The sequence below is a fragment of the Lactuca sativa genome, chromosome 5 (genome assembly GCF_002870075.4).
Source record: "Lactuca sativa cultivar Salinas chromosome 5, Lsat_Salinas_v11, whole genome shotgun sequence".
Taxonomy (NCBI): domain Eukaryota; kingdom Viridiplantae; phylum Streptophyta; class Magnoliopsida; order Asterales; family Asteraceae; genus Lactuca; species Lactuca sativa.
Genome location: NC_056627.2, coordinates 226,861,788 through 226,888,527, shown reverse-complemented (window position 1 = coordinate 226,888,527; position 26,740 = coordinate 226,861,788). Strand labels below are relative to the sequence as shown.

Sequence of the window (26,740 nt, the reverse complement as noted above, 5' to 3'; positions counted from 1 at the left end):
CTAACAAATATTTTTTAATTTTGCTTTGAAAAGTGTAACGGCTCAATCTTCACGACTAAAAATTTTTCGTTTTAACATTACTAAAACCACATTTATAAAACCGTATCATAAGTCATAACATAATTTCATAGAATTAATTTCAAACATAAACTTATTATCAGAGTAAAACATCCCAGGCTGACTAGTTATGGTGTGTGCACTGCAATCTTCTCGAGCTCCTCTTTTGAAAACTGAGTACCTGAAACCAAAACTGAAAACTGTAAGCACGAAGCTTAGTGAGCTCCCCCAATCTACCACATACCATACAATAACATATAAAACACTTACTGGGCGTTGCCCACTGCATCAGACCAAAATCCGGAAACTGCATCGGCCGAAACCCAGACTAACTAGGGCCTTGCCCCCTGCATCGGATCGAAGTCCGGAAACTGCATCAGGCCAAAACCCGGACTAACTGAGACCTTGTCCCCTGCATCGGACTGAAGTTCGGAAACTGCATCGGGCCGAAGCCCGGACTAACTGGGACCTTGTCCCCTGCATCGGACCGAAGTCCAGAACTGACTGATCATAGCATAACATAAACACATATCAATTAGCATAAACACATATACTGCATACTGCATCGAATTGAAGTCCGGAACACATAACACATAAGCATGCTTGAATCACAGAGACACCAAGCATACTGAACGACTGCATCAGACCGAAGTTCGGAACTACTGCTAACTAAACGGGTCGGCATTGTGGCCGTAGACCCGTTCCTACTGGAAGGAAACTCACCTGCACTGCTAAAGTTCTTGTTGATACCCTTCTGACTGCTATCTGACAACTCCCGCACTGCTACTCCAATGACTCCCCGATCTACTAATACCAAATATAACACTTAGTCCCAACTGCCCTTCAACAGTCAAACTAAGTCAACTCTAATCAAAGTCAAAGTCCTGGTCAAAGTTAACCTTCTAGGTTAACCCTACTCGCCGAGTCTGCCTACTGACTCGCCGAGTTCATACCCTCAGGATCCTTTCATTCGCGACTCAACTCGCCGAGTCAGCTCCTGACTCGCCGAGTCTACCGATTTCCGAGTTCTGCCTTGTCCTACTCACTGAGTCCCCACTCCACTCACTGATTCGAGTCTTAACTCGAAGGGTTTGGGGTTTCGCGACTTGACTTGCCAAGTCCAAGAACAGACTTGCCGAGTCCCAGGCAATCTTCAACAGACTCGCCAAGTTGTTCTTCCAACTCGTCGAGTTCCTGACTATCTTCATCCAACTCACCGAGTCTACCCATGTGACTCGTCGAGTTACTACGCAACTCAAGCTTGATATCTAGCCCGACTCGCCGAGTCATCTCCCATACTCGTCGAGTCCATACATGCATTTCCATAATTTCGAGTCACAGAGCTTCTCCTTTGCTCCAAACAATAAATATGGGTTCCTAGAGTCCATTAGCAACATAAAGTTGCTAACTTTACGTGCTTCTTATCTCATAATACCAAAAACCAAGCTAGAAAGGAACTCAACTCATGGGGAAAGGCTTTTGCATAGCAACTAACATGGCTTTCAGCATTTTCGATCCAAATAGAGCTCAGATCTGGAGTTTCAATTCCAGATCTAACTTGTGCACCAACTTCTCATCACATACTCTCAAAGAAACCCTAAAACTCCATGAAAGATGGATCTAAAAAGGAGAAAACCAAGGATAACCATTCATTACCTCCAAATGCTCTAAAAAGTTCCACCAACTCTGGATCCAAGGCCTCCTCTTGCACCACTATGAATCTCCTATCTTCCAAGCTTCAAATTACTTCACCAAGGGTAGATCTTGCTCCAAAAACGGTTATGGTGGCTAGGGTTTGGGGTTCTGGACTATAGGGGCTACAAGGAACCCTAATTGAGAGAATAAGATGCATAAATAGTGCCCAAAGTCCCGGATTTAGGGTTTTCCCTCTTCAGACCGGACTCGCCGAGTCCTTGAGGCCGAATCGCCGAGTTGGTCACTTACCCGATCCCCTGGTTCCCGCTCCGACTCGTCGAGTTCCTCCTTGGACTCGACGAGTTGACCCATTTGACTTACAGTTTTCTTTCCTTTCTTGATCTTTCTCATTCTGGGTGTTACAAAAAGTTTATGTATTATTAAGGAATATATTCAAAATTTGATAAACTAAATATTTTTTTAATTAAATATCAAAATTTTATATCGAAGCAATATAGAATTTACTGTACTTATATTATGAACTCACAACCGAAACTTATTTTTATCTTTAACTCAAAACCACATATTTATATTTTTAAAATAAAATAGCAACATACTATTATTTCTATAATAACATATTTTTTATAATAGCATATCATGTTTTTTTCATAAAAATAAATATATTGGTATAAGATAAATAAAGATAAATCTTAAAAATTACATAATATAAAAATTAAAAAGTAATAAAAAGATGTTTTTACGCTTCAAATATTTTTAGATAAAAAATAGAAAACGAAAATTTTTAATTATGTATTGTAATTTAAATATTATAGATAAAATCTAGACAACAAAAATTATTTATATATTTAAAAAAATATATAAGAAAAAAGTTGTGAAAAAAGTGGGCCGAAATGTTAAAAAGAAAAAATAAGAGACTAAAAGTGTAATATTTTAAATGGTCCCTTTGTAAAATTTGATAAATGGTAAGTTTCAATAGCATAAATAGTTTTTATCCAAAATTCTTTCAACTTAACATATTATTCTAACGTACATTAATGGTAACGACCATTTGTGTGCAAGGTTTGTTCCGTAGGAGACCATCTTAGGGAAAAAGTTTTGTAAAGAGCATTTCAGAGAAAAACTGTAAGACTAAAAGATCATTCGTGTAATTTACTCTACTATGTCAAACAATATTACAAAAAAAAAAAGAAAAAAAAAAAAAAAGAAAAGAAAGAAATTGCTTTGGTTGTATAAAAGATTTAACTTTGGATGCCGTGATAGGTCTTATGGTCCTTGGGCTGCTCTTTTCTTTTGAACGACACTAACCTTAAAATTAAAATTGGGGCCATATTTCTATGTTTTATGTAGGTGTAGCATGTGTTTACGTTGTTTTGCTAGTTAGGGATAGAACAGTCCATATGTAATTTATCTTTTTCTCCTCACCTATAATGTTGCCAAACTTTTGTTGGTTCTCTTTTTTTTCTTTTTTCTATGTAGTTATTGACGTTCATAAAAAACCATTAGCATTTTTAGTTGGTACAAGTATTCAATTTAAAAGAACAGATAATAATAAAAAAAATAATGTAATATTGTGAAATAGAAGTAATTTGTACTTACACTATATATATATATATATATATATATATATATATATATATATATATATATATATATATATATATATATATATATATATATATATATATATATATAATCTAAGATAAGCATTAAAACTAGGGGCATAATTAAGTTTGTAAGCCCAGGGAATGAAAAATCTATGGACCTGCCAACCTACTATAACTCGAGCTATAGGTAAACTTTCACATCAAAGGTCCGAAAGGAAATGTTGAAAATTTTAGCCCATTAAGTGCCGAAACCGAGGTTAAAATGGTCACTTTAACTCAAAAAGATGAGTTTTTGATTATTGGAAATGATGGGATTTGGGATGTTTTTAGGAATCAAAATGCGGAGGATTTTGTTAGGAGAATATTGGAAGAACATAATGATGTGAAGCGATGTTGTAAGGAGATGGTGGAGGAGGTGTTGAAGAGAGGGGTGGTGGATAATTTGACGGTGGTTGTTATATGTTTTCAGGAGGAGGTGCCGCCACAGGTGGCGGTGGAGAGAGTTAGGATTAGGAAGAGTATTTCGGCAGAAGGGTTGCTTAGTTTTAAATTCCAACTAGAGGGGTAAAATAGTCTTTTGATTTTTTTTGTTTTGTTTTGTTTTTGTTTGTTTTATTTATTTATTTATTTTTGTATTGGGTAGGTTTTATAAATATATTCATGTAGAGAGGATAGATGTATTATACATTCTAATAATACCTTAATCACCGATGTCCTATGTTAGTGGCGTAGCCAGAATGAAATGTCAGGACTAGCACCTATAAATTTTAGGGATAGCACACCGGAAAATTTACACTATAACCGAAAATTTTCTCAAAACATTTCCATTTGAGGGTAGCACGGGCTATCCTGCGCTCCTACATAGATCCGCCTATGTATTAGGTCCAAGTAAAATCAAAACTATATCTCCTAATAATTTGTTTCTAAAAGGTATTTTCTTCCTTTGTTTTTTTTTTTTTTTTTTATTACTGTATCTCACTTTAATTTGTTCTAATTACAAGATTGTAATTGAAAAAAAATCTGTCAAATACGTCAATTACGGCAATATCATCTTAACATAAAACAATTTTCACTAGAATAATTTTGTAGAATTTTCAAAATGCCCTAATAATTTTTTTTTTGTATAATATCATAATTAGTAAACTGATACCTCAATACATACTTGTTTCATATGATACATTTATATCTGACAAGATGTACATTACAATGAATGGATTTACACCCCATGCAAAAGAAGAATCATCTTTCGCTAATAAAGAATACACAAATACTCATTCGATCGTGTTGAAACTACTTGATATATCTCACATGATGCTTCATCCTACATGATGGGTCAGCTCAGGAGTTGTAGGAAGAATCGATGTGATCAAACATTGCTCCAAAAAACAGCTTTCAAATCACAAAACCATTCATCAACATGCAATCGCACTAAACCAAAGCCATTTCCCTTCATTCACTTTTCCTTTAATCTCACTTCTAACAACCCTAATCAACAACAAACCCGCTATACATAAAGACAATATAAGCATAAAAAATACACTATTCCACCCTCTAGTCGATATATACCCAGCCAAAAGTGGACCAAGGGCTGCACCAATCGAACCAGTCCCATCAATTATTGCACTCACGGTGGCTAAGGCTCGGGAATTCCCATTAATCGATGTTTGTGTCCCAAGATCGGCTGCAACTGCTGTTGTAATAAGGGCATATGGCCCGTTTACAAGTAACCCAGATAAAAACATTAAGGAAATGTTGTTGAACATTGAAATGCTTCCATATAAACGATAGAAAATTAGGGATGGAATTGATAGTGTCAAGAACATGATTGATGTGACTGCACGAGCTTCGATTTGATCGGAAATGAATCCGGCCAAAATCCCACCGAGTACTCCTCCGATATCGAATATTGTTGAGAGAATTCCAGCTGTTTTATGAGATAATTGCTCACCAGCAACAGCTAATAATGGGAAATCGAATGGTAAGTTTAAGAAGATCGATGTTGAAAAATAAAAATGGTGGAATATAAGCTTACCTGTGTTACGAATGTAAAAGGGTAACCAATATAAGAAGGTGTAAGCAACGAGCTTTGAAAAGAAGAGGCAAAATGCAAATGGTGCTACTCCGGGGAGCTTCCATGCCTCTAAAAAACCAATTGCAGGTGAAGAAGAAACAACGCCATTTGAAGTAGATTCATCGTCATCATCATCGTCTTCTTCTGAGTCGACTTTTTGGAGGTTTACCAATGCCATTCCTTCGGTGCTGATTTCTGTTTCTGCTTCTTCTTCTTCGCTGGGTAATTTGAGACCAATGGTTTCGGGATTTACGACAAGAAACAAGAAGACGATAATGGAGATGATGACGATGAGAATTCCGGGCAACAGAAATGCCCAACCCCAACCGAACCCTAGAACGGATGATGCGATGATGGATCCGATGATATTACCAACGGATGTATGTGAATTCCAAACACCCATGATCAATCCTCTTTTGGATTTACCAAACCAATTCCCCATCACGGCGACCACACACGGCCACCCGATCGACTGAAAACCTCCGCAACAAATCTGAATCATGATGAAATAGCTTAACGAATGAACATCAAGCCAAAACCCTAATCCAAAAAGTACAGTGAAAACGCCGCTACCGATCATCCCAACTGTTAAAAAAACCCTAAGGTCAATCCGATCGCCTACGTGACCGGAGAAGTACATACCAATGGCGTAGGCCGATAGGAATGCTAGATCGAGCTCGCCGAGACGGTGGGGGCCGCGGGAGGAGTTGAACGGCGGCCATCCGGTTTGTGGTGAATTGGGGTCAGGACCCAGGACGGATTTGACGATGCTGGGGGGTTTCCGGGAGGCGTGGAAGGCGGCGTAGGCAACGAATGTAATGAGAAGGGTGGAGATTTTGTGGAAAGTTAGGGTCTTTTGTGGTGGGTTGAGGGTAGGAAAAAGGGAAAAGGCCGGCGGTGGTTGTGGTGGTGGTGGATCTAGGGTTAGGGTTTTTGGATCTTTCATGAAATTGATTATACAGTGATTTGGATTCGAATTGTGTTACAGAGGATTTGGGATGGAGGAATGATGGTGGATGGTAGGTTAGAATTCAAGTTTCTGGTACAGGGGAGGGAAAAAGGAAAGAGTGTGTTTCAAGATTTTGCAGATTTCTTAGAATTCAAGTTTGACTTTTATTTTGACGAAGTTTGACTTTATTTCAAATCGGTTTCTTTATTGAAAGGTGAAACCTTTTACCATGGTCTTATTGCGGAAATAAAAATATATAAAACCTATGTTTTTTTTTTGGTTCCGAAATATGGCCTTCAAGCACTACTTTTATCTCATGGTACCACCGACAATAGATAAGAATAGACAACACTACGTTATTTTTTATAATTTCTTGTTGATTTGGTTTGAAAATATGATTTATTATGCTAATTAACTTTTTGGTTTGCATATATCTGAATATCTATCTTTTTTTTTTATACATCTCGGTAACAAATTTGTTGAAAATGTTCACATATGACCATTATGATTTGTTGTAGCAGGTTACATCCGGCTACAGCAGGTCATAATGGTCATATGTGAACACTTTCAACAAGTTTGTTACCAAGATGTGTACAAAAAGAATAGTTACCCAGATATGAACAAAACGAAAAGTAAAAGTAAATTAAACGAATGGTCCATGTCGTTTGGGGGAATTTGTACTTTTGGTCTCTAACTTATTTCTTTTAACTCGGATGGTCTTTACTATTTATTTTTGTTGCGCGTTTGATCATTGTCTTACCTAAAAAAGACTATTGTGCCGTTATTAATTTATCTTTTAATTAATTTTCTTATTTATGTATTTATTTTTGATATATTTAAAATTAATAGACCCCCATATATGTATTTTTTCACCGTAAACCTGAAACCACATTTGAGAAATGTAATCTAGGTCTCACCGGTCATCATCTCATCTCTCATCGTCACCAACTTCTATTTTCTTTCCATCTTTAGTGACATCGACGTCTTCACCATTCTTCTTTTTTTGGTCCTTCAACTCTAGCGAACCAACACCATAATTCACTATCTCTTTATCTTTAATGGGTTGTGGTGTTGGTTTAACGAAGTTGAAAGGCCGAAAAAACAAGGAATGATGAAGACGTCGATATCACTAAAAATAGAAAAGAAATAGAAGTTGAGGAGGATGAAAGATAGGATGGTGAGGAGATACACATATGTATGGTCTATTAATTTTTTAACATATATAAAGAATAAATACATAAATAAGAAAATTAATTAATAAGAGCACAATAGTCTTTTTAGGTAAGATCAAAGTTGTAAAAAACCGTTCGACGTTAGCTAGTCGGTGGACTAAGGTTAACGGATTAATCAGCCAGGCGGGGATTAATCGGAGGATTAATCGCGGACCATTAATTTCTAATTCGTTGAATTTTAAAAAAATATATATATGACTAATATTATAAAAAAAATCGTAAATACCACTAATGTCATAATAAAATAAGTTAATATGATTAATATAACAATAATCATTCGTCAAATAGTTTCTATTGAGTTAGAACTTATTCAAAGTGTTAAAATTTCATCATTTTCTAACACTTTACACATTTTGTAGGTAGGGATTAAGTGTTAGACGCCCTCTAATCGGTCAGGTAGCGCCTAGGGATTAATCAGAGATTAATCGGGACCTAGTCGGGATTTTTACAACAGTGGGTAAGATAGAGACCAAGCGCGCAATAAAAATAAACAGTGTCGATCATCCGAGTTAAAAAACTAAATTATGGACAAAACTCACAAATTCCCACAAACCACGGGGACCATTCGTGTAATTTACTCTTACTTTTCGTTTTGGGTAACAATTTTTTTGTACACATCTAGGTAATGAACTTGTTGAAAGTGTTTACATATGACTATTATGACCTGCTGTAGCCGGATGTAACCTACTACAACATGTCATAATGGTCATATGTGAACACTTCCAACAATTTAGTTACCTAGATATATAAAAAAAAGTTAGTTATCCAAATGTGAACAAACCAAAAAATTAATTATCTTAACAAGTCATGTTGTCTTTAGTATGACATATAAAAGCAAACCATTAAATTCATACGTAGGAGAACAAAAATTGTGTTATATATCCACTATATAAAACAACAATATCAATTAAGGGTTTCATTAATTAAGAGACAACCTCTTAAAAATTCAGATATGGCTTGTTTGGTACCCTCTTAAAATACACATTGAATTTGTTAAATGCCTCTTACACCCCACTCCCGAGTTCAACTTAAGGAGAGAAAAGAAAGGAAATTGGTGGAAATGAGAGGAAAATAAGAGAGATTGATGCTCTCGAATTTCATTAAAGGAATGAATTGGAAGGAAATTGAAGGATCACTTTCCCTCCTAACTTTCCTTCCGATTTGGGAGGATTTGAAAAGAAAAAATAAAATGTTTAATTTTCCTTTCATTTTTTTCCAACTCGGGAGCACAAAAGTCAAATTTGTTTTCCTTTCTTTTCTCTTATTTTCTCTCATTCCTTTATTTTCTCTTTTCTTCTTTTCTTTGCTTCAACTCGGGAGCAGGGTGTTAGAAAATCAGACTTCACCCCTCATCTAAAAAAAAAAAAAAAAGACGCAGCCATCAATCTATCGAAGTTGTGTTCCCTCCCTGTCGTCGCAGTCGTCGGCCTCTTCTCCGTCTCCAGCTCCGACTGCTAGGCCACAGCACCTCCGACACCACCTCCAATTGCTACGCCACAGCACCTTCGGCTCCACCTTCGACGACTTGTGCAACGACTCATACAGGTAATATCACACCTTCGGTCTTTTATTCTCATCAACGCACACACACAAATAACTTCTGAAATCAGTGATTACTCAGATGTGCTATCGTTTTCTGCTACCGATGATTTTTGCAAGTTTATGTTTGATTTCATAGAAAATTTGTTGTTTTTCTCTTTTATTTTTTTTCTGAAATCAGATGGTGTATAGTTTTGTTGTTTCCATGAATTGGGTGATTTCATAGAAAATTTGTTGTTTTTTTTCTTTTATTTTTTTTTTGAAATTAGATGGCGTATAGTTTTATGCAATCGCGGGTTTTTTTTTCCTTCGTTTTTGCTGTGAAATCTTGTTTCTTTTTGTTTTTTCTTGAATTTTTCTGAAAATCTTGCTGATTTCTTATTTCTCTTCGTTTTTATTGTGAAATGTTGCTGAAATATGTGAAAAACATTGCTGTGAAATCTTGATTTTTGTTGTTTCTCTTGTTTTTCTACTTTCCAACAACAACAAATGAAGTATTTTTTTTCTTTTGATTTGTTGTTTTTCATACCAAGAATTCATTAACATCATATTTATTATGATATTTATTATGGATTGAAGTAAAGAAATTATGGTTTACACGGAAAGGGTATTTTGGGAATAAGTGGAAATTAACATGAGAATAGAAGATTTTTACTTTTTTAGATATGTTTTAGGTTATCATTGTTTTGGAACTTTTAATTGTTTTGGGTACAACAATTAAGAAATAGGTTTGTTATTTGTGGTATAATCTTTGATTTTCTTGTATTATTCTAATTAGTTCCTTTGAGTATAATCAAGTAATGATAGAGGTATGTTTGATTTGGATAAATGTTTAATTTTCATTTATGTTTAATTTAGATTTTATATGGTGTTTTTATATTTTTTTTATAGTTATTCAAGTAGTTGATTCGGTTATTTTATAAGCAAAAACGTTAAATTCAACAAAAAACAACACAAAATGGTAAAATTGTCATTTTTATAATTCAGCACTGTAATTCAGAGGTTTCAACCAAACAGTATTTGAAAATTCAGATTTTAAAAATTCAGACCCTCTTAGAAATTCAGACCTCTTAAAAATTAAGATCCTGCCAAACAGCCCCTAAGAGATTGACACTGCCCTTGTTTTGTAACTTGGTCACTTGTACGCTTCTGAATGGTTCAGTAACCATCTGAATGGCCGGATTTGAAATGTCAATGTTTTGAAAACCGGACCGGCCGTCTAATTGGTTCGATTGGTCGGACCAGTTCAACCGGTCTCAAGAACCAGATGAACCGGTATATATATATATATATATATATATATATATATATATATATATATATATATATATATATATGTGTGTGTGTGTGTGTGTGTGTGTGTGTGTTTGCATGTGTATGTTTTTATATATATATATATATATATATATATATATATATATATATATATATATATATATATATATATATATATATATATGTGTGTGTGTGTGTTTTTAATATTATCGATTGTTTTTTTTCTAGCTTTTTAAAATGAGTGTTATTTTAAGAAAATAAGTACTAAATATTAATACAAAGAACAACTAAAATCAATCCCACATCGGTAGAAAAACAAAATGGGAGGTGATGAGACCCTTTATAAAAAAGAAGGTGTAGCTAAGCATCAGGAGAAGCGTTGTTGCATGAGTAGGATCCCGACAATTAAAGTTTGTGGACCTCCCATTGTGGCCCATTAAAATTCGCAGTTATTTTTATAAAAAACGGGTTTTTCAGCGGTTTAACCGGGTACGGTTTGACCGGTTTTTCAGTCAACCGATGGTTCTTAACGGTTCTGTTTGGAAGCGGTTTTTGGCTATTACAAAACTGGTTCAGCCGGTCCGGTTTTCAAAACAGTTTGAAATGTATTAATGGAAAAAGAAAGCTGCCCCTTTCAAGTTTCCACCAGCGTGCTTCTCCAAAACTAGCGATACCCTTTTACCCTAACGCCTCCACTCCAGCGACTTCCTCCGCCACTCCATCTTTTGAGCGCTGCGACTACCTCCGGCCACCAGAGATGAGCGCCGCCACCCCAACGCCTAGCCGGTAAGATTCTCTTCTCCATCTATGAACCGAGGGCTTTTTTGGGTGATTATTATCGAAATCATCAAATCATCAGAGCATCGACTGTTTACTCTATCAATGTCAATTAGATTTGAAATTGATCAGTTTTTTATGTTTAAAGTGTAATGTAATTTTGATATTTAAGTTAATGTTGTTATTGATTTCCATACGCATGCTGCTCTTTTGTTGTGTTTAGGGTTCAGAGTTTTAGCTATGGTTGCTGATGAAACCAACCTCCAACAGGAGGTTCTTGACTTCTTTCTCTCTTGGCATTTAATTTTTTTTCTTGTAAATGTTAACACCATTATTTGCTGATTTGAAAATTAAAAATGTGTTATTTTATGTGATAAAGACCTCATATATAAAGATTATTAGACTTAGTCCAAGCTGAAGCTATGAACCCTGTATAATTTTAAGATTGTTCATATTTTAAGATTGTATTTTTCCAACTACATATTAAAGTTTTATTTTTCACAGGGTTTTACAGCCTCAGCCTCAAAGTTGGGGAAGATGCATTTTGCTGATGTTAATTGGGAGATGAAGCGCCAAGCAATCACTTTCGGAATGAAAGTAAAATCCGACTTGAGTGTAACTTGTCCACATTGACACTAATTAGTAGTAATTAATGACATATTCGGAAGTGTTGGTGTTAATTACGGATCGAGTGCTAATGTTAGTCCAAACCTCGATCTTTTGTTTGCATCTATGCAATCGACTTCACAAGTAGTTGTGACAAGCGCAATGTAGAAACTGGTGCTGAACTAGGGCACTTAGTTTACAACTACTTGCACGGGACTTAATGATCGTCTCTGGGTCCAAGTCATGTTGGACCCAAGAATCAGCGAGTCATTGCTCGACACAATATGCGTCAGCTCACCCCCAACAGCTTCTTTCATGAAAGGATTTACATCCTAATGATAAGCAAAGCTAAGGATGTCTCCTTTCTCCGACCTATATTAAAGGAGGACATAATCAAGAAATAGCAAAGTACGATACTGGAATTGGGTACGGGACCGGGTAAAGTGGGTCTACAACTAGAAAATCGGGTTTCAAAAACTGGTCCGGTTGTCAAAATCAGTTTATCCGGACCCGAAGGACCCAAACCCGGAAAACATGATAAAGCCATGTAAAAAAGTACAATGTTTTAATCGAAAAAGAGAGAGGTATTCACCAATGTGAACGATGTCATGAGATCATTTTTGGTGTAGCTTAAACCAATATTACATGTAGTGGGATGTTGGCATTTCATACCAAAAGAGACATTTGCTCCTAGTGAGATCTTCTTGTTTCCAACATTAGTTGAACAACTCAGAAATGAATGCCCTTGTATACCGATACTCTCACTCAGTGCTAGATTTTTCTTTATATTCATGAGTTCTACCTGAAAAAAAAAATATGGCAAATATTAAAAAAATTATATATTCACCGATTCTCATGTTTCAATTTCTTCCTATGCAACATTCTACTTTGAAAAATCTGTACCCAATTATAGCAATGTCATCCATAAACAAGTATCATTGATGATTTGATATGCCCTAAAATTATTCATAGATTCAAAGGCAATATAAGAAAGTACATCTTCTCAAGGTCTCCAAGGAAGAAACTACACGCTGCTACATATTTGAAAACAAATTAAGATGAGAAGCAAGAAAATTGTATGTGTATGTTAGGTGTTGGATGAAATGTTTGCTACTGTTATGTGTGTGGGGGTGGGGGGTTTGCAACAGTAGCAGTAACAATGACATAGAAATTAGAACCTAACATATTACATATATACATCTTCTTTACCTTATTTTCAAAGTCATTTGCATAACCTAGTGTTCTTGTCATTGAAACCAAAAGCATGTGATATGATTAAAAAAATGTATTTGACCTGGAAAAAAAAATAAAAGAATGTCATTTGATAATAAAATTAACACTTTATTTTTCTAAATATATTAGAGAAAGAGAGAGAGCGGGTGTGACTGAAAGCTTATGTAAAAGCTTACCTAGAGGGAAGCGGTATTGTTCATACAAAAAGATGTATATATTAATCATATGATCTTTTTGGGAGTTATATAAATCGAGTAAAATAAAAAAAATACATCTTTCTGAGTGGAATGTTAACTTGCATATTTAAAATGAAGAAAATGATCTTTTTTACATTCAAATATGCTTTGCTTTATATCAAATTTGTTTTCAAAGTAAAAGTTGATTTATAATATGCTTTGCTTTTTATAAAATTTGATTTAAAATATGGTCATTCATTCATCACACCTTAATACATGAAAATACAACAATACTATGAACTTCACCAAAATAAGGCTGTACAAATACTTTAATGTTGGTAGATGTGCAAGGTCATTAGGAGGAAATCCATAAAATGCAACACCAGCATCAACCTAAGGGACTAAAATGGAACTTGCAATAGAAAGAGAACCACGCATGAAATACCCATTGACACCAACCTATATCAAATTATCAAATAGCAACATCAACATCAACCAAACTACATTTCTATTTGCATAACATAGCAAGGTCAAAATCATCATAATTTATATTATATTAAACTAAAAGCAGATAAATAAAAATGAAAATTTCAAGCGTAAAGAATTACCTAAAGCCCCATTTTTCTTTTTCCTCATATACTTTTAAAGTCATTTACTATGGCAATACTAAACTTGAAGTTGAAGAGCAAATAAAACAACAAAAATAGATAATTATGGACTATACAATAGCATGAGAACTATTATGTCAAATATAAGTGTTCTAAACAATAAAGAAAAAACAATTTAAATTTAGTACCGTTTCTTAACATTTTTGTCCCATAAGTAGGCTACGTTAAGAAACCAATTGTTATCGATTAATAAAAATTATCATCATACCCTTACATCTTTGAATATACAAGTTGGGATGACAAAATACTCCTATTTGCTAAATTGGCAGAGTCTCAAGATCAAGAAGGAGCAAAACCTAAATTTATCTTTCAAAAAGTAATGAAATTAATGCAAGAAGACAAATACTTTCTACATAATTAATAGATCAAAGGAGAAAATATGTGTACACATTAACATGACTTGCCTTCAATTGCTTCTACTTCTCCACTTTGAGTAAATATCATAACATTTTCCTACAATGATGGTTTATTGGAACTGTCGAGTACAAAGCTAAGTGTAAACAGAAGTACAGAACACTAAATTGGTTATATGCAGGAACAATGTTAGAACTTTCCATAACAAAAAATTGTAAAGATATGCTAAGCAGCTCTTCGCTCTTAATTACATCGCAAAATATTCAACATTGTTGCTATTAAAACACACCAAAAACAAGGGAAAGAAAAGAACTATTATTTGCTCTAACTTGATTAAGCTTTAATAGAAGGACCAAAATCACATTTGGAAAATATCTTTCAAAAACCAATTAAGCAATATTACCATTATTTTAGGTGTGAATTGTTGATTAACACTCAGTAAGTGCTAAATATTAAAAAAAATAATAATAATAAATAAATAAATAAATAATCAAATACCAGGTATGTAGCCGATAGATTCTCTCTTGTACAAAGTAGGAAACCAAGTAAAGAAAAGTTTCATTCAGCAACTATAAATTAGAAACTACCTTCAAGATCACAATTGAAGAAGGATTTTGTATAAATTGAATAGTAAAACATTATAAAGTCCCAAACAAATTAAACTCGCAGTGGTGTTTGTATCAGGCATTTTATCGAGTACTTGATGTGCGTCTCAAAACATGAAATATTGTAACGTACACGTTTTGAAATTGTGTTTTAAGTAAATAATATTATGTGAATTTGAATGTTGAGTTCTAAAAAATTGTTTTTACTAGAATTGAAGTAAAACTATGCTTAGAATCATTCAGAAAGTATTGGAAGTCTTATGAGATTCCAATCAAATGTCAAATAGTGAAATTTAACGAAAATTAAAAATTTGGAATAAGTAAAATTTTATTATTGAAAGTTGTAGATAATCTTGTTAGAAACATTTAGGCGAAAACCTCATCGAAATCCGAGTTATAACGAAGAAGTTATGACCAATCGAAGATCCGCGACAAAACGGGCACGGCGCCGAATGACGTAAAAGTGAGTTTTTGATAAACTACTTTTTAGCCTTAGTAATCTAAATTAAATTCGTAGTATTCGTTAAACCGAGAATTTCGATAAAAAGAACGCCAAAATCTGACTTCGTATGAGGAAGTTATGATTTTTCAAAGTTTCAGCTTAGCAGTAGACAGCTAAAAACTCGAATTTTAGATCGAGTGATTTTTAGCCGACACAACCTAAACGAGAACTGAATTTCTCTTCATTAGTAGTACAACGGTAAAAAGTCTGACGAAAACGGATGTTAGATGAAGAAGTTATGAATTTTTAACGGATTTTCCTGTCCCGGTCTGTTAAAAATAATAATATTAAAACTAAAGTCAAAATTAGCCGAAGAAGTCTAAACGAAAGTTGTAGAGCATAATTTTACCTACGCGTGCATATAAAGAACGTCAAAAACAGGGCCCGAATGAGAAAGTTATGGATTTTACAAGATTTGGCACATTTTTCGAGAAATTTCGCATGAATAATGCTGCCACGTCATCCCTCGCATGCAGCCTCCACGTGTCGCCTTCTGATAGGACCGAGGTTTGCTGTGTCGCCTTCTGATTGAACCAAGTCCGCGGTCCACTAAGCTTCGGACACCTTCACATGAGACACCCCTCGGATGACCCTCGCACCTACGTGGAGCCTGCCCATTGGACCGAAGTTAGGTCCAATCCGAAGCTGCTGTCTGCGAGCCAGCTGTTCCGACCCTCGCACCCGAGCCTCGCTGAAGTAGCCAGCTGGTCCGAGCCTCGCAGCCACCTGCCCTCTTCCCCTCGCTTTGGATCCGAACCTCGGCCCTATATAAGGGGTGTGAGACCTCCCGGGTAAATGTTAGAAATTTGCCACTTTTTACCCCTAAACTTATATTTCTTCTACTTCCACTCCCCCCAAAGCCCCGGTACTAATTCCAAAGCCCGAAACACGTCCCGAGACTCCCAAGAAGCCCGAAAAATTTATCTTTTCGGTTTTAAAAGTCTACCTTCACAGAGCCCGGTTTTCAATAAATCTTCCGGTTTTCAACGAATAAAGTTATATTTAGAGCCAAAGTGCTTTCTAAATTAATATTTTAGCCCCCGGTTATTTCACGGTGAGTTTAATATATAGGAACAATTGTATGCTATGTGTTATATGTGCTACGTGCTTTTCAGTGTTATTATTTCGGGTTATTTTGCCGTGTTATTTTTATTCACTATTTTTAATAGCAAAGAAATACCTTTGACCATGTGATCAGTGAAAGGACTTAGATTCACATTGGTACTGGTATGTAGCCTCTGTCCATGTAGAACATTTCTCCGTAAGAGAATGATTTCTATTCTATGGTATTGGCAGAAGGTTAGACAGGGCTATAAGCCTGAAATCTACCAAAATGTTAAATCCGAAGTTGTATGTCTTCTGTGCCATTTGGGCCAAAGGTTTATTGATGTATATCAAGTATGGAAATTGTTATGTCTCATTGATTGTATATCTTTGAATCAAATCAATGATTGATATGGAAAGTTTGTCACATGATTCACATATCCTCTTGTTGTTCCTTGTTCCTCTTTGCTTCTGCCATATTGAAGTATATATATGATATAACATTATATCGTATCTATTATTAAACTCACTAAGCGTCACCGCTTACCCTCTCAACGTTTAACAAATTGCAGGAGATAAGCATCCAATATAGTTATATACTGGTAGAAGATTTTTGAATAGTTTGAAACTATTGTATCGATAGAAGCTTATGAATAGTTTGAAACTATTGTATTTTGCATTCCCATATGTATAAAACTATAGAATCATGGGAAGTAATATATAACACTTTAAAATAATCTGTTTGTATCCAGTAGTTTGCAACCTCTTTATCAATGTAAAATATTGTTTTTATGAATATGCAAGTAGCATGTTTTGGAGTAACTATATTATCAAGTATGAAAGTTTGGGTCTTTCATACATACAAAAGTTAGGGTCTTTCAAATATATTTCATTAAAAATGTAAAAAAAATCAAAAAACTTCAAAACAACAACAAATTACAAATAGCATGTTTTAAAATCCTTCCCCTATTAAGCTTGAATAAGTAAACTTAACCCTCTCCATGGTGGAGTCGTCTTCTCCTACCACCAACTTTGGTTGCCGGAAAACTCATCACCGCCACTAAGGCTATCTCCAACCCACCCCCAAACTCTATTTTTTTCCCATTTCTTCCCCCGTTCTCCTCCAACCTTACCTCATTTTCATCTCCATTTTTGGATATATGAATAGTATTCCCCAAATACTATTTATATCTCAGAAAATAAAATATGAGGGAATATTATTCATATCTCCAAAAATAGAGTTGAAGTTTCGGTTGCCAATTTTAGTCTCTCTCATTTTTATTTTATAAATTTTTAGTTTGTTTTTGTCTACTAATTATAATTTAAATGCAATATTTAATATTTGTAATATCATGTTATATACTAATTTATATTAATTAATCATAAATATAGAGTTTAATATTTATTTATCGAATTCATATAAAAAAATTAAATATATACTAAAGACTTGAAACATAATAACATAATTTATAAAATATAGTAATCAAATATGATCGTTATTTTGATATAATTATTAAAAATATAAGATTATTTATTTAATAATTATTTATAATAAAGTATTAATTAATATGAATTTATTGTATTTAAACGTTTTATTTATAATATAATTTGAAATATTCTTGTAATAAAAAAATATAATATATATATATATATATATATATATATATATATATATATATATATATATATATTTGTTAAAATCTAATTAGTAGAGGAATATATTTTTTGGAGTAAAAAATGGGATAAAAAATGAAATAAGATTAGAAATGAAACACTATTTACTATGTTTTTTACTTTAGGGAAAATTTGAGATGGGTCGGAGATAGTCCAAGCACACTGCTTTTGTTCTTACAACATGTAATCAATGTACAACCAGCTGAAGCATATGTACAACCACATTACTACACCACCTGATTTTCTCCATTCCCTTTTTTTCTGTGTTCTCCGACCACACACCACCATCCCCTCCCCACCTACATCGTCTTCTCCAGTGAGCTCAAAGAAATCAAACCAGAAAAAATCCAAAAAAAAACCTGATGCAACCACTAAACCACTTTAGTAACCATATGAGAAATTTGATAATCTAAATCAAAATCGCCGCCGTTGATTTTTCTGATCAGAAAACCCCCACACACAAAGAAATCAATCGGAGACAATTACGTTGAAAAAAGAAGACCATTCCTCCATCTCCTTCCTCTCTTTGATGGAACCATCACCAAATACCGTCGCCGCCTCTCATCAATCTATAACCCCCACCAGTAACCCCTGTGATTACAATATGGGTTTCTTTACCCGGGCATTGGTCATATTCTTTAACAAGCACTACCACTTGTACTAGTCGTCTTCTCCGTCCAACAACACCACCACCGATGATATCAACCATTTACCAAAAACTCGAATTCATTGAATCTGATTGATCCACCATTGATTCATGACAATGGGTACGGCTCATGAACTTTGAGTCGATGATGACGAATCCCAACTCACCAACATTTAACCTTTAACCTGGCGAATACAATGGCTCGAGTCACTGTTACCATCAGAGACGGGGAGGGAGGGGATGTGGAAACATGTTCTTTAACCATACCGATCTGAGTAGGTGTTTGGTATAGTTTTGAAAATAGCTTATTAGCTTTTTTGTTTTTTAAAAATTTAATAAGCTAAAAAAGTGTTTGTGTATTTAAAAAGCGTTTTTTAAAACAACCTTTTGGATTGAAAAAAATAAAGCTTTCAAAAAGATGGAAAATCCTAGTTTTTAGTCATTTTACTCCTAAAAAACAGTTTTTCTTATCCAAACATTTTTTAAAATCCATTTTTTCTAAAAATCATAAGCTAATAAACATTTTTCTTAAAAATCACTTTTGCGATAAAAAAACTAACCCAAACACACCCTGAGAGAGTTTGGAGAGATAGATAGAGATAAGAACCCGTGAGAAAAAGGAGAGGAAACCAAGACACAATTTTCTTCATCAAAACTCTTTGGTTGTTAGCTCAATTTAATCGGTTTGATTTAATTTCATTTTCTTGGTATTACACGGGTTTCAAAAATGGCAAACATGACACATGATAGGAGGGGAAGGGAAAGGAACGAGGGTTGGGGTTGGGGTTGGGTCAAGTGGGCCTATCTAGAAATACATAAATAATAGAATTAATTAAAAAAAGATATTTATAAGGATACAATAATCTTTTTAGTTGAGACATGGACCAATCGTCCAATAATAACAAATTATAGGGATGATCCGAGTTAAAAAAAAAAAAAAAAAAAATTAGAGACTAAACACGTATATTACCCCAAACCATAGCGACCATTTGGTGTAATTTACTCAATTATTTATAGTCAATATATATACTCATCACAATTCTCAATATCTTCCATACCATTACCTTTGGTGATCAAGGTTATTTACATTTTATTTAAGGTATCTTGATCTTTTTTGGAAATAAGATTATAGTTTGCACTTTGATATTAGTGAAATAGAATATTAGTCTGATTTTGGTGAAATAGAATATTAACTATATAATGACACCAAGTTTATGAGTTGATATTTTAAAGTAGAATATTAGTCTGATTTTATGGTCACATGAATTTGATATTTTAAAGTAAATGTGTTTAATGATATTTTTATATGATTTTCTAACAAATATATTTCCACAAGACTTTGTACTGTATAATGACTTTATTGTTATCGATTTATATTATCATATCTGAAAATGATTGGCTCGACAAGCTTTTTACATTTACGTTTTTCCATGTATAATCACTCAAATATTGTGTTAGAATGTTAAATATTGCTTTTTAAAGTGTTAACCATGTAATGAGTTTCGACTAATACGTATATAATCACCATAGTTATAAATTTGTTTCATTTAAAAAATTCTAATTTTGATTTACTAAAAATTCATATTAGACACATATGTCCACCCACATACCTTTCTTCTCTTTCTTCTTCTTTTGAGCCTAGAGTCACAAATGCAACTCCTCTAATGGTTCACAAACCCCACAAGCAAGAAGGCAATATGAGAGAGGGATAAAGAGGCTAGAAATCGGCCTAGGATACTCTTCGAATCAAGGTGGTAGCCGAATTCATGCCCTAGGGGTCATATTTATACTTACAGGTTACTAGGGTTTAAGTCTAAACCCTAATGGACAGCTTAGCCACCAAGCAGCCCATGGAACCTTCTGGAATAAGGCCCTTGGACGAAAATATGATGGTTACCCATCATAATTTCGTTCCCCCTTAAGCCCATTAGGTTTCCTTAACCCAAAACTCAACTATCATACATTTGACAGTTTATACCCCTTTCTTCAATTAATCTCTTTTGACCACCAAATTAATTCCTAATTAATTTATGACCAATACTAATTAAATAAATATGATTTCTCCTTTAATGTATTATTCTTATAATATATTAATAAATCATAATACTCTCTCTTTCTCCTTAAATTACCTTGTCAAGTTGCTTTGGAGAAGGCAACCCAAAAGGACCATGCACAACCGGGTCAAGTACATACCAAATATAATTACGGGCTTAGACACTATTCCAACAATAATATACCTGGGAATCCGGATATTACACATATTTATACAGATATACATCAATGGGCCAAGGGCCACGAATGGGCTAACTATCTAAATACAAATACAATACATAATAAATGTGTATGCTAACAGACATGGTCTAATCGCTTTGACTCAAGCTTGAAGGTTTTTTACAATGTGTAGAAAGAAATGGCTTATGATAGCGGCTTTATGGAGTTTCCTTCGAATTGAAACCAACCGATTTTTATCTTCTTTGGCTTGAAATCGGATTTTGAACAAAAAAAAAATCAAAAGAGTATGAAAAGCTATGGCTGGGTTTAAATTTTCAATTTGATTATACGGAGAATGAAAAAAATATGGTCTTAAATTTGGGGATGATTAGAATAAGAATCAACATTAACGGGAAAAGGGATTCGACAATAATACATTTGTACATGAAATAAACCTGAATCGTAATGAGGAGGGTATTTTTGAAATTTAACATTGAACCAATGAAGCTCTAAAAATGTCAGGTAGTAGAAATGAGTCTGACCAAAGAGCATTTCGATTTCTTCACAAACAACTTGTGTTGTTTTAAAGTTGAAAACACTATCCTCAAGTGTTGCAAGTGGCTATCGAGGCTGTCACTGAAAATCAAAATGTCTTCAGAAAAAAAACAGTAAAAATTTCTTAATATAATCCATGAAAACCTCATTCATTAAAGCCATTTATTATAATAGAGATATTATGTTAGACTCTTCGGTGTGGGACGCGGTTTGGAACCGCACTCATGCCACGTGGGACATGAACACCGCCCCCAGGGTGCGGTTTGGAACCGTGGAGACCGCACTACGGCCCTAGAAGACCGCATTCTTGTTGGATTAGTGTCTAAGTCCATAACTATTTTGGTATGTACTTGACCCGATTATGAGCATGGTCCTTTTGGGTTGCCTTCACCATAGCAATATGTAGGATGATTTAAGCAGAGAAAGGTTTAAATATGGTTTATTAATATATTATGAGAATAATATATTAAAGGAGAAATCATATTGTTTAATTAATATTAGTCAAGAATTAATTGTTAATTAATTTTGTGGCTAAAAGAGATTAATTAAACTTAGGGGACTGAAGTTGTAATTATAAGATAATTATAATTGGGCTATGGATCACCTAATAATATATAGGTTGGACGAATTCTATGGGAAGCCCATTAGAAATCGTCCAAGGGATATGTTTAAGGAGTCCATGGGCTGCTTAGGGCCTAAGCAGTCAAATTAGGGTTTCCTAGTTGTAAACCCTAATAGCCTACATGTATATAAAGGACCCCTATGCCCCAAAAACGTGGACAACACTTCCATTAGGGTTTCCAGCCGTTTTTGGTGCCTCCCCTTTCTTCTCCTCTTCATCCAAGTTGTATATGGTGTTTGTGACTCCATTAGAGGTGCAGCACTTGAGGCACTAAGCTTTCTAAGGCCAATCCAAGCAAGGAATTGATTGTTATTGCTATATAACAATCAAAGGTAATTCTATAAACCCTAATTCAGTTTATAATATGTTAGATCTAAGTTTGTTAGTCTTGGATTCAAAGCATGTACAATAGAGGAACCTAGATCCAAGCATTAGGGTTTGTATGAGCACATAGGATTGTTCTTATGCATAAAACCCATCAGTGGTATCAGAGCCTTGATTGGTTTCAGTTGTATGTGATGCTTAACTGCTTTATTTGCTGGAAAATCGATTTTTGGCCTCTGCCCGACCTGACTCGGCGAGTCAGTGGAGAACTCGACGAGTCTGTCCCTGACTCGGCGAGTTCAGGGGTCAGACAGAGGGAATTCCGGGTTTTTGCTGCTGTTTTGACTTGGATTTGATACCTAATTCGTTTTTTGAAGTTAAAATCCGATTTTTATCTTAAATTAGTGATTATCCTTGCCAAAACAATAGATAATTTCAAATCTTTTAAATATTGGTTGTTTATATGATAAATATGGATTATTTCAAATTATTTGGTAATTATCTAATGACTAAAATAAGATTAGGTCAAATATAGATAATGAATAAATTAATTGTTTAACTTATATTATTTGTTATTTGATCCTTGTGATGTGAAAAAGTTTCAATTGCACCCTTTAAATTTTATAGTTTAAATTTGAACTTAAAAGTTTCGTTTATGAAATTTAAATACGTTAAACCCAAATGTTTTGAAATGTTTCAAAACTAGCCCTCAAGTTTTGGAATTTTAAATTTGATTAAAAGTTTAATTTTGAAATGCTAAATTCTAAAACCCTAGTAATTTGAAAAGTTCAAATCACACCCTTATGGTTTTTATTAATTAATTAAAGTGTATAGTTAAAAGTGATTTAATAAACCCATAAAGCTTTTGGTTTACATTTAATTAAATTAAAAGTATAATTTACTAAATTAAACCACCTAGTATTTTAAAAGTGTAAAATACACCCTATACTATATATAACATTAAAAGTCTAATATTATATATATGTATGAGTAAACAGTCAGTCTTACCGTTAGTAGGCCTCATTCACGAAGCTGGTCTATAAGGGGTGTTTAAGGAAATTGCCTATAAAATGGCGATTGAATGGGTATCCACTCTTACCCACCGCACTCTTGACTAGTGGAGGGTCGTTAGCCGAACGGGTAGGATAGGACAGAAACCTTCCATTATAAGTATAATGAAGTACGAAGTAACTAAATGCTTTTACAAATTCCCAAATCATAGTTACTTTAGGAAAAATGTGAAATTGTATGCTAACCCATGGAATTACACTTCGTACCCTTGTCAAACGTTAGTGGAGCGTGTGTGGTTAATCGGCACACTAATTTGGGGATGACATTGGTGGCGAAGGGTGGCTCGATGCTTATCATAGATCAATGGAGCGTGTGTGGCTAACCGGCACATTGATTAGGTGATTGTAGCATTGGGTGCACCACGTGATTCGTATGGTTATTCACACCTTATTTGTGATCCTCGGCATCCCAATCACAAATAGTAGGGCATAATCAAGATTAAACATGCCATTGAAAAGTTCAATGAATCTCAAAAGATCTAGGAGTTTCAATTCATTTAAAACTTAAACTTCTTTTTCGTTTTTCATGGTGGAAATTGGTAAATCGTCATTTACCTACCTTCAAATATTCTACAACTAGATTACGGCATCCCTCTTCTAGGTTGTAGAGTATTGTGTTGGATCCTAGCTTGATGTTTCATTTGGGTGTTGCATCAAGAATTCTAATCAACTTAACTTGAATTTTCTCCCGTTTTGTAGATGTCTGAATCTTACAATGGTCTTCCCAAACCCTTTGGAACAAGCCTTCCAAATGAAGATGACATTCTGAGATACGATCGAGGAAATGAGAGTCATGCTTCACTTCCTCCACCTCCTCCAATTATTCTCCCTGACCCACAAGTTCAAAGGCTTGAAAAGTTCAAGCTCACTCAAGCCCTTTTGGCAAGTAAACACGAAGATGGGAAACCTGTGTGCGCACACGTCTTAGAGATGAAGTCACACTTTGATAGGTTAAGCATGTTGGGTGTCGAGATTTCAAGCGAGTTGGCTGTTGACTGGGTTCTTCAGTCACTTCCTGAATCATATAGTGAGTTCATTAGAGAGTACTATATGATGGACCACGACGTGACCCCAATTGATCTCACCTATTTGCTTATAGCTGCTGAATCAGCAATGATTTGGCGTGCTGGTAAAGCAAATTTGTCTAGTGAATCAAACTCCCAAACTTCAATAGACACTGGCAACATTGGAAGTCCAGAAAGAACTAAGTCTGTGATTGTCCGATGTGCTGTGGCAAAGGAGTCCATTTGCTTTTATTGCCAAGAGAAGGGGCATTGGAGACGAAGCTGCCCTAACTACCTGAAAGATCTAAGAGATGGGAGAGTCAAGATGTATGAATCTACTCCAGGTAAAATCCATTACCTAACTCTTTTGAGTTCCTATTCTAGATTCTTAATACATGATGTGATAAGATTACATTTTGATGTTTTGTAGGATCGAAGAAAAGAGAGGAAGCTTGAGAAAAGAAGTGAGCTGAATCTAATCATGAAGAAATGGATTTCGATCGCATTACTTGACGAATGGATTCTTGAGCTACTACTTAGAGTTAGAATAGATTGTTAAGAAATATGTAATAACATAGTTTTTCAATTGAATTGCATTGTAAGGACAAAATTTTTCCCGCTGTTTTTTATGAATAAAATAAATTTTGGTTTTTATCTTATTTGTTTATCCTTGCAGTGAAATATATGAAAAATTGATGTTTGAATGTTTCTATTATTAGCAATAATGGATTTGATTCTTAATTATGTTATTTGTGGAAATGTCAAAAGTTTACCAAATAGGGAGAGTTTCTCATCACCCAAGTTTCAATTGGACAGAAACTTGGAATCATGCAATGTGTATTGTGTGATGAATGAAAAAACTTTCACATTTGGGAAACTTAGACTAATTCTTTGGCAAAGTGTCAATTGAAGGACTAGGAGATCGAGTACACTAGGTCGTACGTTGATCAAGTCTACCACAAGAGTGACAAAGACATTCGTCATGATTTACTAAAGTTTAGTAAATATGGTTATACTTATAAGATTGAGTATAATTCTGAGTTAACTGAAATAGTTTCAATCAATAGCAGAATGAATAAGAAGAATCAAGAAGGCAGAAAGATAAAAGTTTCTCCATTCTAAGAAGAAGGGAGAGTACCTTTTATTGTGTTTTATGATGAAGTCTTAATGATTAAGAACCATATCTCAATTGATCCTCTAAGTGAGTCTTAGTGCATTTGCATGTCTAAGAAGAGAAATCAAGAATTGTAGAAATGGTTAAATCAAAGAGTCAATCGTACTTCGTTCCAATATCAAGTCTTGGATTCATACTCCAAGATTGTGACATTGAGTGAAAAGTCTTAAGTAGGTTTATAACACTCATCAAATGTGGAACTTGGAAAAGTTTTCTTATTCTTGCACATTTGAAATTGGTAAGTTGTGCTGTCTTGGATAAGACAAAGACCAACTAGGACCAATTATGTGAAGTGTCTTATCTTGATAAGAACTACACTAACTCTTGAATATTTGCTTTGTCAAGAAATGTTTCTTGACAAAAGAATCTTATATATCAAGGAGTCAGTGGGAGTCTTAATGGTCTTGAAAGGTTTCAAGAACAAATCAAGAATAAACTTTATAGATCATCACTAGCACACGACTTGAGTTTTACAACCTGTCGTACTGACATTATCTTGTTTCTGTGCCATTCCAATTGAGTTAGTTGCGTATGTGAGTTCTATGAGTTCTCATTTGAATGCATACTAGAGCCTTAGTCGATGTAAAGTACATTGATATGTAAGGACAAGTTACTAAACTACTTGGAAGACATGGTGGGCACTCGTGTTACCATAGGGCAAGAAATCAAGATTAAGAAAGTTCAGTCCATATGAGTTTGGATTTGTCGCAAACCTTGGTTTTGGCAAATTCACATGGATAGGAACTCATACACCATAAAATCTAAGTGTCATAAGATTCCCTCCTTCATGAAAATGACTGTGAGGAAATACTTTCACTAAGAGAGGTTTTAAGAAGATAGCAATTGTGAAAATTGTATTCTCACATTCGATTATGGTTACAGCATCCCTTTCCATATTTCGAATTGTGAGATTTGGCAATTAGTTTGAACATTTGGAACTTAGTAACATAAATTCTAAATTGTTTAAACACACATATGAGCTATCTAAGGCAAAGGTGTAGGCTTATCGAAGCATTTGGTATTAGAAATATAAATTTCAGATATTCAATAGGCATTGTTTTCTGAAACTTCATTTGTTCTTTGAATACATGTCAAAGCTAGTGGGAGCATGA

At 34.3% G+C, this 26,740-nt stretch overlaps 1 protein-coding gene and 1 long non-coding RNA gene across 2 annotated transcripts; one reads left to right on the top strand and one right to left on the bottom strand.

Annotated features, from left to right (window-relative positions):
• Positions 1–4,417: 4,417 nt before the first annotated feature.
• Positions 4,418–6,583, bottom strand: LOC111881844 (putative glycerol-3-phosphate transporter 5). Its single transcript, XM_023878234.3, has 2 exons — positions 5,350–6,583; positions 4,418–5,274 (listed from the first exon to the last, which is right to left on the bottom strand). The coding sequence occupies exons 1-2, from the start codon at positions 6,332–6,334 to the stop codon at positions 4,730–4,732; spliced, it is 1,530 nt and encodes a 509-aa protein (XP_023734002.1). The 5' UTR covers positions 6,335–6,583; the 3' UTR covers positions 4,418–4,729.
• Positions 6,584–10,758: 4,175 nt separating this feature from the next.
• On the top strand, positions 10,759–12,459 carry LOC111881902 (uncharacterized). Its single transcript, XR_002846981.3, has 3 exons — positions 10,759–11,169; positions 11,384–11,433; positions 11,665–12,459. It is a non-coding gene; the product is annotated as an uncharacterized LOC111881902 (long non-coding RNA).
• The last annotated feature ends 14,281 nt before the right edge of the window (positions 12,460–26,740 follow it).